At 39.6% G+C, this 17,382-nt stretch overlaps 1 protein-coding gene across 1 annotated transcript in view; it reads left to right on the top strand.

Moving 5' to 3' along the window:
* The first annotated feature begins 5,313 nt into the window (after positions 1 to 5,313).
* Positions 5,314 to 17,382, top strand: part of Nmnat2 (nicotinamide nucleotide adenylyltransferase 2) — a 139,205-nt gene continuing 127,136 nt past the window's right edge. Inside the window, exon 1 of the mRNA XM_076831706.2 lies at positions 5,314 to 5,398. Within this exon, the coding sequence (XP_076687821.1) occupies positions 5,314 to 5,398 (85 nt within the window). The remainder of the gene's footprint in view (positions 5,399 to 17,382) is intronic.

Here is a 17,382-nt window from a genome sequence, read left to right on the forward strand (position 1 = left end):
TTGTTTTCAATGGTTGCTCTATTAGCACATCCCTAAAGTCATTACCTTCTAAGATGGATACTTCCAAAAACATCCCTGATAAACCCATCAATAGAAATAACTAAACACTTAGAAACAATAGATTTTTTTTTTTTATAGAGCAATTGTGCAGTTTGACCTGAAGTTGACAATATGCTTTTAAAAACCTCTTTTACTCACTAATTTGATCCATACGGAAATCTTGTATGGATACCCCATTTTATACTAATAGTATAGCTGATTTTTTAAAGTGTATATTATCTTTCAGGCTTTTGATAATTTCACAAAATGTTATATTGATATAAATATATAGACATAGATATATCTTAACTCAGAGGCAGGCAATTTTAGTTGACAAAATGAAAGTTTAGCAATGAAGGACTTGCCCTATTAGCAAGGAGGAGAGCCAGGCCTTACTTTCCGTGTTTTCATATTCTAATTCAAGAACCCTCTTTAGGCAAACAAGAATTAGAGACAAGAATAATGAAAATTACAGGAGTCTATTAGGATTGCAATCTAATTTTAGAATTTAAACTATTACTTATGATATAACCTACAAGACTAAAGATATGTTTATTGCCTTGTTTTAAGTACTCATCTCATTGTTACTCCCTGGTAAAAAGAATTTTGTGTTTAATCCATCAATATTTACTGAGCACTATTCTGTATGGGAATTTGAGTTGGATAATTTTTCTTTCTTTTTATTAAAATTAACTTGAGGAGTTAAGTGAATATCCAGTCAAGTTATTCAGAATATTGTGGCCCACTTATCCATTTTTCCTGGATAAAGAGGAAAGGAAAACTTGAAGAGGTGGTGTATTAGTCCATTCAGACTGCTTTAACAAAATACCATAGGCTGGGTAGCTTATGAACATCCATTATTGCTCACAGTTCTGGAGACTGGAAAATCCAAGTCAAGGAGCTGGCAGATCCAGTGAGGGCCTGTTTCCTGATTCATAAATGGCACCATCTCACTGTGTCCTTCTGTGATAGAAGGGACTAGCTAGCTCTCTTGAGACCTCTATTACAATGGCACTATTCTCATTCCGGAGGGCTCTATCCTAATCACTTAACCCAAACCCTAAAACCCTACCTCTAAATACTATTACACTGAGGATTATAATTTTCAAAGTATGGATTTTAAAGGAAAGCAAATATTCAGATTGTAGCACCTAGTAGGGCAATCTCTGTCTATTTTTCAACCTCTGCTAAGACTTCCATTATATTGACCATCTATGATACCCTCAGTGTTCTATCTACATTACATCTAATCTTAACATCCCTGTGGCTTGGTGGATACTGTTATCCTCATTTTAAAAATGCAGTTCATATAGGTCTGGGGTTGGAGCTCAGTGGTAGAGTGCTCACCTAGCATGCATGAGGCACTGGGTTCTATCCTCAGCACTACATAAAAGTAAAATAAAGATATTGTGTCTACGTAAAACTAAAAAATAAATATTTATTTTTTAAAAATGCAGTTCATATAGCATAAGATTGAAACAATGTGAGAGTGACCTTGGATGATCTGGAAGAGGACTTTCAGTCAAAACTACCAAGGTTTGAATCTGGCTTCATCAGTACCAGTTACTTGAACTCAGACCAGTTACTTATTTTCTCTGTGCCACTATATGCCCAGCTCTATTAGAGATAACAGTCTTATAAACTCATAGAATTATTGGGAGTGTAAAATAAGTGAAAGAGCTTTGAGTGCCAGGGCCTCTAGTAATATCCAATGAATATGAGCTACTATTATTAACTTGGTGTGCCCCAGGGCTGAATCTGAGGGCCTTTTTTCTTGTCTGTATATCTGTTCCTCCCTAGGTAACCTCATTCAATCCCATAACTTTAAATATAAACTATACTGATAACTCCAAAATTTCAATACCAGTGCCAAACTGGTACTTTCCAAAAGTAAATCAGCTCATGTCATTTCTTTACTAAAGAGCACTCCAATGTCTTCCCATCTCATTGAAAAGCCAGATTCCTAACCAGGGCCTATGAGGCTCTACGTAATCTGCCCTACTTTTCTGATCTGTCTCCAACACTTTCCACATGGTTTTCTTCAGCGTGTTGAACTCTAGTCTTGCTTGTTGAACACCCCCAAGCCCTGTTCTTCTCTGACCTGCTGTACTTGCTGTTATGCCTGCCTTATGCATCTTTGGATATCCAGATGACAGATTCCTTCACTTTATTCAGGTTCCTGCTCAAGTACTATCTCATCAGAGAGGTCGTCTCTGATCCCCTTAAATAACAGAGGAAAGAGAATTTCCTTTCCTTCTTTTTTCTTTTCAGCTTTGTTTATTTTTCTTTGGGGCATCTATTACTCTTATACCCATTCATTCGTTTATGGGCATTTGTTCTTTAGAATGTGAGCTGGATTAAAGCAAGAACTTTGTTTTGTTCACAGCCCCTAAATCATGGTGCATGGCAGACATTCAATAAATATTTATTGCTTAACTATAATTATGCTAATTGCCCAGCTAGTGAAATCTCTTGCTCTTTCTACCCCACTAATCTGCATCCATATGAGGGAAGATACAAACTTCATTATGAATATGCATTAGTCCTTAAGACTTTTGTGGGGCTTTCTTGGTTGTTTTGTTTATTTGTTTCATTTTGTTTTTAGTTTTTGCAGTACTAAAAACTGAACCCAGAGTCTCTCATATACTAGGCAAGCACTCTACCACTGAACTACACCTTTAGCCTTTAAAAAAATATTTTGAGGCAGGGTTTTGTTAAGTTGCCCAGGCTAGCCTTAAACATGTGATCCTCTTGCCTTAACCTTCCGAGTTGGTGGGGTTATAGGCAAGTGTGCTGTATGCCCAGCTTAAGACTCTTTTATTTGAACTAGAGAGTTTATGAATTTTAGGGTTGATTTACTATCCAGCACAATTTTTATTTATTTATTCTAATTTGTTATATATGACAGCAGAATGCATTTCAATTCATACTATACATATAGAGCACAATTTTTCATGTCTCTGGTTATATATAAATTAGAGTCACACCATTCATTTCTTTATACATGTACTTGAAGTAATGATGTCCATCTCATTCCACCATCTTTCCTACCCTCATGCCCTCTCCCTTCCCCTCTATCCCCCTTGCCCTAAATAAAGTTCCTCCATTCCTCCCATGCTCCCCCCCCCCCGCCATCCCCATTATGGATCAACATCCTTATGTCAGAGAAAACATCTGGCATTTGTTTTTTTGGGATTGGCTTACTTCACTTAGCATAATATTCTCCAACTCCATCTGTTTACCTGCAAATGCCATGATTTTTTTCTCTTTTAATGCGTATATATACCACAGTTTCTTTATTCATTCATCTACTGAAGGGCATCTTGGTTGGTTCCACAACTTAGCTATTGTGAATTGTGCTGCTATAAACATTGATGTGGCTGCATTACTATAGTATTGCAGCACAATTTTTAAATAATTTACAACATTCCTACTACATTCTCTTGGATAAAACAGTGAACAACTCGCTACTCCAGGGTAGAAATTTACCCAAGACTGTCAAATCCTAAAAAGACAAATATCTGTACCTGTGAATCTCAGATTACTGGTTCTATTGTGTAAGAATAGAACATTTGGTCATCCTTCAAACTTTTCCTTCTCCCATTTTTCTGAATCTCAGTCCATACATTTTTTTTTTACTCAGATTTCTAGATTTTTCTAGATTTCTCTCCTTCCCTTTTCCTCCATATCCTACCCATCTGCAAAACCTGTAAACTCTCTAGAAACCCTTGTCCAGGGCAACTCCACTTGTGCAGGCCACAAGCAGGGTTTCTTAAATGCCTTCCTCATCTTCCCATTTGTACCTTTTCCCCATACAATGGCTAGAGTACTCTTATAAAAATGGAAATTATATATTGCTCCCATGATTAAAAGCTTCAGCAACTTTCTTTTGTTTTTCTACTATAGGTTATTCCACTTAGAAAAACTTCTGACCCATCATCCTAGCTGACAAGTCCTATTTAATTTTGCCCTGATCACCAATACTTTTTATTTGGTACCAGGGATTGAACCCCCATGCTTAACCACTGAGCCATATCCCCAGCCCTTTTTTTTTGGAACAGGGGGTTGAAACCAGAGCTTTGCAAACACAATGTAGACACTTTGCCACGGAGCTACATCCAAGCCCCCCAGCCTTTTTTACTTTCTATTTTGAGACAGGGTCTCACTAGGTTGCTTACAGCCTTGCTAAATTGCTGAGATTGGCTTCCAAACTCGGATCCTCCTGCCCCAGTCGCTGGGATTACAGATGTGGGCCACCACGCCCAGCACCAACACAGTATCTACCGCTTCCCCCCAGGCCCATACATTCTAGCTAGAGGAACTTCTTTCATTTCTATAAGCACAGGACACCTTTCCCTGTCCCTGAATATTTGTACTAGCTACTATTACTTGTCTAAATGATCTCACCTTAAATGTTATTTCCCCAGAAAGGCCTTCTCAGACTACCTGATTTTCCCTTCTTATCCACTCTGTTTTGTCAGAGTGAATTGCATTCCCTTACAATGAATTGCACACTAGCCATTTAATATTGTCTTTCTCTGTTTGTCTCTCTTCTTCCAGGATAATATAAACTCAGTAAGGAAGTGGGCTTTGGTTTATCAGCAGGATTCAAAATAGCACATAATACACGTTGAGCTCTCAAGAAACAGTCATTGAATGGTAAATCTTTGTCTCAATATCATATGTAGGGTCCTAATAGTTTTCTAATACAGATATAGCAACTCTACATATTCTCTCAAACTGATGGGGTTGTGGCAACCTGCACAAAACGGGCTGATGTAGCAGGGGAAGAGGTTCATGTTCCTCCCTATTTCTTGATAAACACTAGGTAAAGATATGGAGCCAATTCACTAGTTCATAATCATTAAATATAGAGCTCACACCATGCTTTAAGTATCCATGGTTCTGGGCTTGAGTACCAAGCCTTCCTTGTAGATCAACTCTAAGGAACACAGTGATGGAGTTAAGTGGGGTGGGGAGGAAAGAAAGGGTAGGGAGGGGCATCAGAACCAGAGATACGAAAGAGGCTGGAAAGGAAAGAGAAGAATTGAGGATAGACAGCGGAGAGCAATACAAAAGCAGACTCGCATCTCGCCGGAGCTGCAAGCGTTAAGGGGAGGCTGGGAGTGACGCGGTTTGCGTCTGGAGCGGCTCCTTGGAGTCCACAGCATCCACCGCCGGAGCCTCGCCTTCCTTTCTCCCTCTGCAGACAGATCGAGACACAAAAAGAGAGGCAACCAACCCCTAGACCAGGGAGAGGGACCTAGCCGCACCATGACCGAAACCACCAAGACCCACGTTATCTTGCTGGCCTGCGGCAGCTTCAATCCCATCACCAAAGGGCACATTCAGATGTTCGGTGAGTCCTCCCGCCTACCCCCGGAGGCGGCTTCCGCTCTCCTCCTTTCGCCGGCACCTGTGTTTTCCTGGGCGGCTGAACTGCAAGGCGTGTGCCGCTCCCGAGGGGTGCGCCGGCTGATCTGGCTACTGCTAGGTCAGTCACCTATTCCTGGCTCCAAGGAGGGGACGCAGACTGCATTTCCCAGACTTCGCTTGCTCGGGGCCAGACCGTCTCGCGGGGGGCTAGAGGGTGGGGGAGGGGAGGGGCTGGAGGTGAGTGTCTTTTGGGGTCGGGCAGGGGTTCTAGGTTGGAGAATTGGAGTGCCGCGGTGCGGTGGTTTGACTTCTTGGCGGGCGGAGATCCGAATGGGGACAGAGGATGGGGCGCGGAGAAGGGATGAGAGGGTTGGAGATAACGTGCTGTTTGTTTAGGATGGGCAGAAAGCTCGAAGGAGTTAAATGTGGACACAAGCACACTCGCACAGGACTACCAGCGACAGGGACTGGGGCTTCAAGGAGATTAATATAGGGTCTGAATGATGGTTGGGGGCGGCCCAGAGGCGAATGTTTGGGGATTGTGGACCCAGTATTGCTAGCGCGAGGTGGATACTGAGTGGGGCGCAGGGTGGAGGGGTTGCTGGCCTGCGAAGATTTGACTACGTGGACCCGCTGCCTAGGAAGGGGAGGGGGCGGGGCGGCCTCTGCGGGAGGCCGTCTGCGAGTCGGTGTTGACAGATCCGGGCCCAAGTTGGCCGAGGCTCTACCCAAGGCGGCGATGGCACGCGAAAGGCTCGTGGCGTGCGAATGTATGTATGAATGTGTGTGTGTGTGTGTGTGTGTGTGTGTGTGTACGTATGTGCGCGTGAGTGGTGGGATGGGGGCGCACCATCGCGCGTTTGTTTCTTAGAGGCTTTGGGGCGTGGAGAGGGAGAGAGCGAGCCGGGGCTTCTGGCTGCTGGTTTAAGGTCCAGCAGAGACAGGGGAAAGGTGATCGATCGATGCCTGTTGGAGACCTCTCGCCACCGGTGGGGAAACCACGTGGCTTAGCTGCTGCTCCAGTGGGACCCAAAGGGACAGGGTGTGTGCTTTTAGATCCTAAGGGAGGGACGCGAACGTAGCTCTAGAAGCAGGAATTGAGGAGAAGTTAGAAGTTGGGGGTGCTTTTTTCCAGGGACTCATGGAAATAAGGAGTAGGCAAGAGTGAGTGCACTGGAAATGGATGGGACCTGGTGGGCGGCTCTCACCCGGCCCTTGTGTAAGTCGCTCTCCAGAGGTGGCGGTGCTGAAACGCAGGGCGCGACAAGCTGGCTGCGGGCACACGTGTTTATCCGAGTCTGAGAATTGGGAGAGATTTCTAGGGCTGTTTGATGAAAGCCGGATCGTATCTGTAAATCCGTATCTGTAAAGACCCTGCGAGGCGATTTGGGCTAAAAATAGTCCTGCCTCTAAAACTGAAAGGTGTGTCGAACTGGGGCCGCTTTTCAAAAACCCCATGAAAAGAGTATAAGACTACTTTGAAGCAGAGGGCAGATCTGGTAGGCATTTTTACATGATCCAAGGAGGGAACCTGAGCCATCCCTTCCTCGCTATTCCTTCAGCTTTTAAAAGAGTTTTATTTGGAACCAATGCCAACTTGTCTGTTAAATAAAAGCTTTTGTTCCATTACCAGGGTAGATCAGAGCATCCTCACCAGTCTTCTAAAGGGTATCGGTGTCCTAGGAACACTTTACTTTCACTTTCTTTTGATTCTGGTCTTCCACTTAGCCTCCTTTACCTCTCTGTCCATATTTCCTCTAGCCATTTTATTTTGATTATCTTTATGCTTTTCCCTTGATCAGGTAAGGATAGGCTTTCCTCGGAACCCCTTAGCTCTAGGAATCTAGTGGGCAGAGGGTGCTTCTCCTTTCTTCTTGGAGCTAAGGATGTGGTTAATTCTGCTTGTTTTAGATCAGAAAAGGGACTGAGATTTAGAGGGAGAACTAGGGACTCTGTCCTGCAGCTGAAGAGAATTTGATAGCAGTGATAAAGGCTTTTGTTAGGGAGATGCTGGGCTGCCATGAGCTTTGAGACTAGAATATGTGAAAATAGGTGCAGATTGCAACAGAATAGACCAAAGGAGACTTTTGACTATGGTGATTATTTACTTGGTATCAGCAGGAGGACCAGGCAAGAATATCTGTCAACAAAGTTGCCCATTAATTAAGGGCAATTCAAAGATCGACCCAGAAAAAAGTTGTGATGTGCTTTCTATGACTTTAAGGATTTAGCTCACAAACATGTGAAAAGCAAAAACAAGAAGACAAAATAGATATTTAAGTATATGGGGTAAAATCTCTTATTGGGATCTTTGAACTCTTAGTAAATTTTGACATTCACTTTTTTAACTTTATTACAGCTACTATGTTTTTTTATTATTATTATTGATTTATTTTATGTGGTGCTGAGGTTTGAACCCAGGGCTTTACACATGCTAGGCAAGTGCTCTACTACTGAGCCACAATTCATTTTTGTAGAGCAGTTTCTGGTTAACAAAGCTCTTTACATCTGTTATGTTACTTACTCCTATAAGAACTTTATAAGAAAGGCATCATTATCTCCATCTTACAAATGAGAAACTGATATCAGAAGTTAAGTAACTTTCATGAATCCACATGGAGAACAGGTAACAGAGTTGTCTTGAACCCCACATTCCTGGTCCTTCTTGTAGAGGCCTCTGTACTGCATGAAAGGCAGAAGGAATGCTCACAAGTTTACTGACTGCTAATCCCACAAATACTTTATTTCCTTCAAACATAACTAACAGATTAGAATGAAATGGACCATCAACCACATGGGTTCCTAAATATGCATCTCCTTAATAGCTTTTTCCCATCTCTAAAGAAAGAAATTATCCATGAACTATTTCCTTCTTTGAAATGTTTTGAAAATTTTTCTACTCCAAAACGCAGAAATATTTAATGCAAGTAAATTATCAAACTTTCTTTGAGGTGACTGAAATTTGTAACAAAATTTGTAAAAATAGGTGGCCAAACAGGACTTTGAAATTAGATACTTTTATTAGAGCCCATCTTTTAAAATCCAATTACATACCAGAGGGAAAAAAGAGAAAGACTACAAACAAAAGAAGTGGCATTTAGAACTAGATTCATGCTTCATCTCTATAAAGTAGCCTTTGTACAATTCTCTGTGCGTTTTCAGATGAGCTTTCCTTTTACTCTGAAAAAGAAAGGGGTGTTGATGTTATTTCTTCTATTTATGACTACAGATTTATATAGGAAAAATGTGATAAGAGATATTTGACACTTCCAGACTCAACTGTAACTAAAATTCCAGGGATGAGTTTTGGGCAAAGTAAACCTATAAACTACTGCTATCATATTTTAAGGGTTTGCCTCATTTCATAAGAAGATAATATGAAGCTAGATGTTGATTTTTTTATGTTTTTTTTAAAGGTAAGAGAGAGAGAGAGAGAGAATCTTTTTTTGTAGATGGACACAACACAATGCCTTTATTTTTATGTGGAGCTGAGAATTGAACCCCGGTCCCACCGGTGCTAGGCGAGTGCTCTACCGATGAGCCACAATCCCAGCCCTAAATGTTGATTTTTTAGTTTTTACAACTTTAAAGTTGTAAAAAAACTAAAAATTCTTAGTTTTTACAACTTTAAAGAAAGATATGCTAAAGTATAATCTGTACCATATTAAAGTGAAACTTCTACATACTTAAAAACTAAGAACTTACACCAAACATTTTTATTGCTGTATTTGTCAATAAATTCACCACTGGGAAGTCAACAAGTTTAAATAAAAGTAAAAAAGGACTAATAGATTGGTTTGACCATAAAAACTAGAATTAGGGGAATTAATCACAGCAGAAATATACCCTCTTTGTTGATGATTTTGCAAAATAACTGGATTTTCCAATGTTTCTGTTTCAAAATATACTTACTTTGAACTGTTGAATCCATTGAAAAGACACACTATCAAATACTGCTCCTCTTAAAGGGTAATGAAGAGGGCTCTCTACTTGTTGCTGTTGCTACAGTTAGAAATTGTAAGAAAAATGAATTTGAGTTGCTACTGATATATAGAGAGCTGTTAGAAATCAACAAAGTGTTAAATATGCTTGAAATGCGTATGTAAAACATCAAAGCACAGTATTATACTTAAACTTTTATACCACTATCTCATTTGCTCCTACCTTAAGAGATAAACTGGATAACATTATCATCCCCTTTTACACATGGCAGAGCAGAAATACAGACATAAGTCATTTGGTCAAGGTTATAAGCAAAAATCAGGAAAGAACCAGTTCAGGATATCTAGACTCTCATCTATGATGCCCTTTCTTTATTCCCCTATAATGGCAAGAATGATATTGAGATCCACTAACATCTGAGGAGAGGAGCCATCTGAATTCAACTGTCAGCAAAGGGTAATGGGAACTTTACAATTTTTTCCTTGACAACACAGGCCCCCAACAAAATATGTTCAATGAAGATATCTGTTCCCAGTCTCATATTTATAGCAAGAAAAGACTTTTCTTAATATGCTCATGTTTTCTATTTAACATCCCTTCTATTCATACTTTCTCCCCACTCCTAGCTACCTCAGCTAACACCTGTTCACCTTTATTTCTCCGAACATTTTTTCTTATTTTACATCTCAATAAGTGTACTACCTTCATCCTGTATAATTGTGTGTGTGTGTGTGTGTGTGCTGGGGATTAAACCCGGGGCCTGTATGTATGAGGCAAGCACTCTACAAACTGAGCTATATCTTCACCTGTTCACCTTTAGATTTTAGCTTCACCAGTAGTTTCTCAGAGAACCTCCACTGACCCCTACATTAAGTTTAACTACCCTGACATTTGCGCCCACTTCACTTTATATTTTTCCCATGCTGTGAGTCTCAGCTCATGTTTTATGACTGTTTTCCATGCTAGAGCTTAATCTCTACAGGGTCAGAAACAATGCCTGAAACAGTCCTCTGCAACTTCTTGCACTGTCTCACACATGAGCTTTTGCCTGGTTTCATCATTGGTACATTTCCTAGTACCTAGTATGAAATAGGCTCCCCCAATGGTTGTTGAATAAATAGAAAATAAATAAATGTATAGTATCTTGTGCTAAACAGAGGAATGAGCCTCGTTCAAGGGCTGGGATGATGAAACAGGGAGTCATGCGTAGTATGACAGAACAAAGAGAAGTTCAGGATGGCTCGAGGTAAGACTAGAGAAGTAGGTGGGAGTCTCATCAATTATGAAGGCTTATAAGTCATGTTAAAGTACTCAGATTTTATCCTGAAGATATTGAGAAGACATCACATTGTTTTTTAACTAAAGGAGTAAAATTGGCATATTGTTTAAATTAAGATTTAATTGGATTTTGAATGTAGGTTAATTAAGGGTAAAAATGTGATGACCACTTAGGTAGATATCTCAGCAACACAGGTTTAAGACAGAGAAAATGGTCACCCAGCTTTTTTTGGTGGTATTCAGAGTACAGAATGAAATTTGTATGTTTCTGTTCAAGGTAGATAAATAGAAAACTCTAGAGGAGTTTGGTTGATAGGAAAAGTGAAAAACTCATATTTTTTAAATTCTAAAAATTTGGAAATACATGTTCTAACCAAGCACTGATGCAAAAGAAGAAAATTCCTAAATTCAGTCTCTTTGTAGCCAGAGATATCTGAGTCTTATAATAAAAGCTCCCAGTAGGCTCCTGTTGAATTAAAGTTCTTCACACAAGAAAGACATTGAAGTTCACTAAAAATATGAAAATTGAAAGATAAAAGAATGGATTTTTTTTTGGTTTGTTTTTAGTATGAAATGGGAGAGAATCAAGATCATAATTTTTAACATTGAGGTTGGGGAGTTGGGCAGAGTTGATAGAGTTCACACAACCCATCCCAAACTTACCTGTCACTGAGATGATGGCTGTAATAATATGCTCAGGTAGATGTTTTGGAATCTACCTCACTTGTTGTTAAGTGGATTGTCCACCAAGGGAGACATATGGATCACTTGTGGTAGTTTCCCTGACAGTAGCTGTGTCTGCTTATGACACAGAAGAATGGACCGAAAAGGGAAATGTTGATATTTTTGTTTACACAGACAGATTTGCTTGATTTGCTTCTGTTGAATTCACTGACTGAACCTCATGTTGACAGAAGCAAATCTCCCCTCTAGGGTTCATCCCAAACTAAGAAACAGGATATAACCAAGAAGATTGATGTTTTAAGTTTCAAAATGAAGAACTATTTATTTTCAGTTTCTCTTCTCTTTTTGTTACTTGATCTCATTCCACATATCAAAGCTTTTCAGTTTAGAATTAAGAGACTCAAACACACACACACACACACACACACACACACACACACACACGTTATTGAGGATTGAACCCAGGGCCTTGCATATGCTAGCCAAGTGGTTCCACTACTGAGCTACAACCCCAGCCTAATTTTATTTTATTTTTATTTTGAGACAAGACCTTGCTAAATTGCCTAGACTGGTCTCAAATTTGCAATCTTCTTGCCTGGCCTCCTGAGTAGCTGGGATTATATGCTGTGCTATGTACCTAATTTCATATGCTTTTTAAGAAATAGATTGATGCTTCCTACTGCAAAGAAATGATGAATGTTGAGGAGAGAAATGCTAACTACCTTGATTTAATCATCATACATTATGTACATGCATTGAATTATCATACTGTACACCATCAATATGTACAATTATTATGTGTCAAAAAAAGGAAACAGTTTGAGTTCTTCTTTGGTAGGAACATCCTTTGAAATGTTATGAATCTCACAGAAACATTTATACACAAGTTTCCAATGTTAGACCAACTCAAATGAACAGCCTAAAGTGTGGAAGCAAACTAAAAAGCATAACCTGCCAACACTCAAGTTTGAACCTCTCTGTTTCTAAGATACCCTCAGACATGAGAGGATGAGAGGAAAATATAAAACTAGATGGGATGGATGTGTGTGTGTGTGTGTGTATACACATGTATATATACACATACAAACTTACACATAGGTATTTTTCTATTGATAGCCAGGAGTTATGGAAATAGTCTGTGCATGACTGAAAAAAAGAATGATGAAAACACAATTTTGAAAATGTTTCTTTTTAGGGCTGGGGATGTGGCTCAAGCGGTAGCGCACTTGTCTGGCATGCGTGCGGCCCGGGTTCGATCCTCAGCACCACATACAAACAAAGATGTTGTGTCTGCCGAAAACTAAAAAAATAAATTTAAAAAAATTCTCTCTCTCTCTCTCTCTCTCTCTCTTCTCTCCCTCCCTCCCTCTCTCTCTCTCTCTCTCTCTCTCTCTCTCTCTCTCTCTCTCTTTTTAAAAAAAAGAAAGAAAATGTTTCTTTGAAAAGATTCAAGTCAGTCCATGTATGTGACCTCACCCCCATCTCCACACTGCTAGGCCAGTGCTTTACCACTGAACTACACATGTAGTCCTAAGATTCAAGTCTAAATTTTATAATATCCTTGTTCTCAGAGCCACCAATACAATGTTCTATATGTGGTCATTGCTTAATTAAACTTTGTGATACTGTAAAATACTCTTCCCAGTACAATTCTCCTCCCAGTACAATTCTCCTTCAATTTTAGAGTTCACATACCATGCTTAATTGCTCAAAAAAGATCATAAATACATAATCATAAAAGAATGCATTAGAAATTTTTCGGTATTTTTTTTTACACTCCTCAGTACACAAAATTTTTGTTTAACTGAAGATATTTAGAGTAATTCTCTAAGATTTTACAAACTAAGACCCAGGGTACAGAAGTTCATTTTTACAGAGAATTATGTAACTATGGATATGCTCCATATCTCAATATATGTAAATGCAGCATCAGTTCACAGGAGAGAAGTTTTCCATTGCCAGAGATATTCCAATTATAAGCATTCAATTGCGCGGAATGCATTTACTTTTTTTGGGTACAGTTTGGCAGCTAGCCTCAGAAGTATTTTAGCTTTAAAAGATGTTTCAACAGCTTACATGGTGCGACCAAGGCCATTCTCCTGACATTGGCTCCCTCCTTTTGTATTTTATATCTCCATGATTTATGAACTCTGCAGCAAAGGCAAATGCTATAACCACTACCACCAGCAGCATCTTCCCCTTATCCTAATAATGGAGCTATCTTATATAAGCTTTTCAAAAATCCTACTACCATTCAACTGTTTTCTAGTAAATTATGTATCACATATTTTTCTTCAGTCTTAGACAAGTAAGCCAACCCAGAAAATTCTTATACTTCTGGAGACAAGGGTTAAAAGGAGGAGGGAAGGAGGGAACCAGACTCAGAGGCCCGTCCTGGGAGTGATGAGCGGTTTGCAGCCCAGAATCACTCTTCTGCTTCACTTTCTCCTGCATCCTGTAGCCATGCTCCCACACGTGGGCCTCATTTAATGCTTACCAGACAGTAGGAGCATAAGCAAAGTATGCCCCTGGATAAAGCTGAATGCTCATAGCTTTTCATTTCTTCCAAATGCTTTAGGCCAAAGATCTTGAACTAATGCTTACTTCTTCCCTCTTTTTCACCTCTGTCTATGCCAGCAAATGTTTGGGGACCTATCTTCAAAATATAACCAGGATCAACCATTTCTCTCCATCTTTACAATGCAGGAAAAGCCACTGTTATCTTCATCCAAATTATAGCAGTAAACTTTTTTTTTTTTTTTTTTTGTATTGGGAATTGAATCCAGAGGTACTTTACTACAGTGCTACATCTCCAACCCTTCTAATTTCCCTTTTTAAAAAAAAAAAAAAAAAAAAAATGTTTTCTTTTAAGTTGTCAATGGATTATTTATTTATTTATTTGTTTGTTTGTTTATATGTGGTGCTGAGGCTGGAATGCAGGGCCTCACACACGCCAGGCAAGCGTTCTACCACTGAGCCACAACTCCAGCCCCTTAATTTTCATTTCTTAAAATATTGGAGACAGGGTCTTGTTAAGTTGCCAAGGCTGGCGTGTGATCCTCCTGCTTCAGACTTCGGAGAAGTTGTTACTACAGGCACACACCACCACAACTGAGGAGTGTTTTGTTGAGAGCACCAAAAATCGCTGGGATTAAAAGCATGCATACCATGCCCAGCTCCATCTGGATCTTAAACTGCTCTCCCTTCTTTTACCATTGGACTTAATACTCAATTCTTTTTTGTGTATGGTTCTGGGGATTGAACCCAGGGCCCTTTGCATGCCAGGCAAGCACTCTACCAACTGAGCTATATCCCCAGCCCTCAATACTCACTTGTTAACAAATAATCAGATCAATCCTTTAAAATGTAAGTGAGGCCTCTCAGTGTCACCATTTGCTATGTGTGTGTGTATGGAGGACCGAGCTAGCTCACAATAAACACCTCTTTGCTGCTTAAAAAAAAAAAAAAAAAAAGTTAAAATGTAAGTGAGGTCATATTGCTCCTTTGCTCAAAATCCTCCATGGCTCCTCCTCTTGCTTAGAGTAAGAATCAAAGTCATCCTAATGACCCCCAGGATTCCTTGATCTGCCACCTTCTCCATATCTCTTCTACCTCATTTTTAGCCACCCTCACTGATCTTGCTTCAGCCTTTCTTTGAACTTAATGTTCCCTCTGCCTGGAATGCCTGTGCCCCAAGTCTAATTCATCGCAGAATTTTAATTGCACCTTGCACACTCCCAGTTCCCTGACCCTGCTTGGCTTATGTCTCTTTTCCCTTAACTCTTATCACCTCTTTACAAATATGTTATTTCCCTGTTTGTAATACTTATTTAATGTCTGTCTCCCCAGTGAGAATTGAGCTCCTCGCACACAGAGGTCTTTGTTTAGTCTGCTGACAAATGCATCTCAGGTTCCTGGAACAGCACCTGGCACAGAGTGGGTGCTTGATTATATGTTTGTTGAATGAGTGAATGAATGAAATCTCAACATCACCTACCATCCTTACCTCAAGACCCCAGGAGACTCGAGGCAGAGGGTAGAGTCACGAGAGGACTCGGTGGCTGTTAATTCATTCAATACATTTTATTGAGTTTTTTGAATGTGCCCTGGCACATTAATAAAAGAAATGACATTCTTTCCTATGTCTCAGGGGATGATCTCTAGATCTTGCACTAAGCACAGCAGTTCAGGTGACTGGTATAATGAAACAGGTGAGAACGAGGTAAACTGACACATAGAGGAGGAAGCTGTCACTCTGGACATGGGGAAAGGGCCTTCAGAGTAGTTATTAGTGAAAGCATGAACTTGAAAGTCAGAGATGCCCATATAATGGATGAAGATGGCATTCTGGGCTGAGAGCAGGATAAATGCGGAGCCCCTCATATCGTGACATATTGAGAACTTCCCAGTAAGTTGGTTACAAACCTGGAGTGTATATGGGTGGGCAGAGGGGAGGGCAGAAAACAGGTTGGGAGAAGGCCGTGTCAAGGGGGTCAGATTCTACCTGGCACTTTTAGTGAGCCCTGGAAGGATGTCAGGATGTGGCAGATGTTGGACTGCCACCCAGAATGTCAACATTCCTTCCATTAGCACTTTACTAGGGATATGCCCCTTGATATTATCTAAACATCTTAAAAGTTATTATTTCTGTATGATCCTTTGAAATAAATCTAATTTATTTTCTGAAATGGAACCACTGTACATTGTATAAGCCATCTCTACTAATGGAATAAATAGGTAAAATATAGTGCTATATATCTCCCCAAAACACCAAGAACAAACAAACAAACAAACAAAAAACCAAGGCTCCCACATCCCGGGTGAGAAGCGCTTCTCTCCTGGATTCTAAACTTACATCCTCTTGTGCTTCAGTGGATGGCTCCTGTTGTTTGCGTCTTCTCAGACTTGGTGAACTCACTTCACCCTAATTCTATCTTCTATGACTTTGTAAAATTTGGATGTGCGTGCCTGATTTCTTTTCCATAGGCTAAATTGTCTGAAAACTAAGTACAATGGAGACCCTTTCCTTTGATAGTTCTAATTCTAGAGATTTTGAAAAAGATATATATTTCTAATCTTGCTATAAAACTAAGGTTTTTCATGACTTTTTGAATTATTACAATATCGTTATAAAAACTCAAATAAGTGACATTCCAATGAGAGTTGGGCTTCACAATGCTTTATTCCTCAACATTTTTCTAACCCTTCATCTTGGTATTCATTAAGAGGTGGAATGTTCATTCCATGGAGCATTGAGATGAAACTATATCAATAACTATTCATATTATTTTTGAAATAGTTATGGGCTCATAATACTTAGCAGCATGTGACTCATCATGTGAACTACAAGTGCTTTAAAATAAGGCAATTTTTTGCGGGGCGTGATGGCGCATGTCTATAATCCTAGCTTTACAGGAGGCTAAGGCAATTGGATCTCAAGTTTGAGGCCAGCCTGGGAAACGTAGCAAGATCCTGTCTCAAAAATAAAAATTAAAAAAAGGACTGAGAACATAGCTTAGTGGTAGAGAGCTTGCCTGGAATGGACAAAGTCCTTGGTTTAAATTCCCAGTATAGAAAAAAATATCTAGAAAAATTAAAAACAAGGCAATTTTTAAGGAATTAAAGATTTGTTATTGATTATAAATTAAAATGAAGAAAGACAATGATTTTGTAAATATAAATCCAATAATCACTTTATTTACCATGAACCAATCTTTCTATGCAGCATTTGAAAGTTATTCACATGTTATGACCCAGGGAATCAAAGTTGATAGGTAATATATGATTTTTCCATGTTGTGAACAATGTGGATAAACAGTGGGTAAATGTTTCAGTTTGTCCTATTCATTTCTTTCTCTTTATATGGAAACTAGTAACTGAATTGGTTTGTGAATACATTTAGACTCTTGGACCACCATTTGTAAATCAATATAACTGAGGAGCTAACAAACTGTGGCCTGTGACCCAATGCAGCCACCTGTCTTTGTAAGGCATGAAACCTCAGAATAGCTTTTACATTTTTAAATAGTCAAAAAAAAATGTAAAAGAAGAATATTTTGTGAT

This window comes from Callospermophilus lateralis, chromosome 13 (assembly GCF_048772815.1).
Source record: "Callospermophilus lateralis isolate mCalLat2 chromosome 13, mCalLat2.hap1, whole genome shotgun sequence".
Lineage (NCBI taxonomy): Eukaryota > Metazoa > Chordata > Mammalia > Rodentia > Sciuridae > Callospermophilus > Callospermophilus lateralis.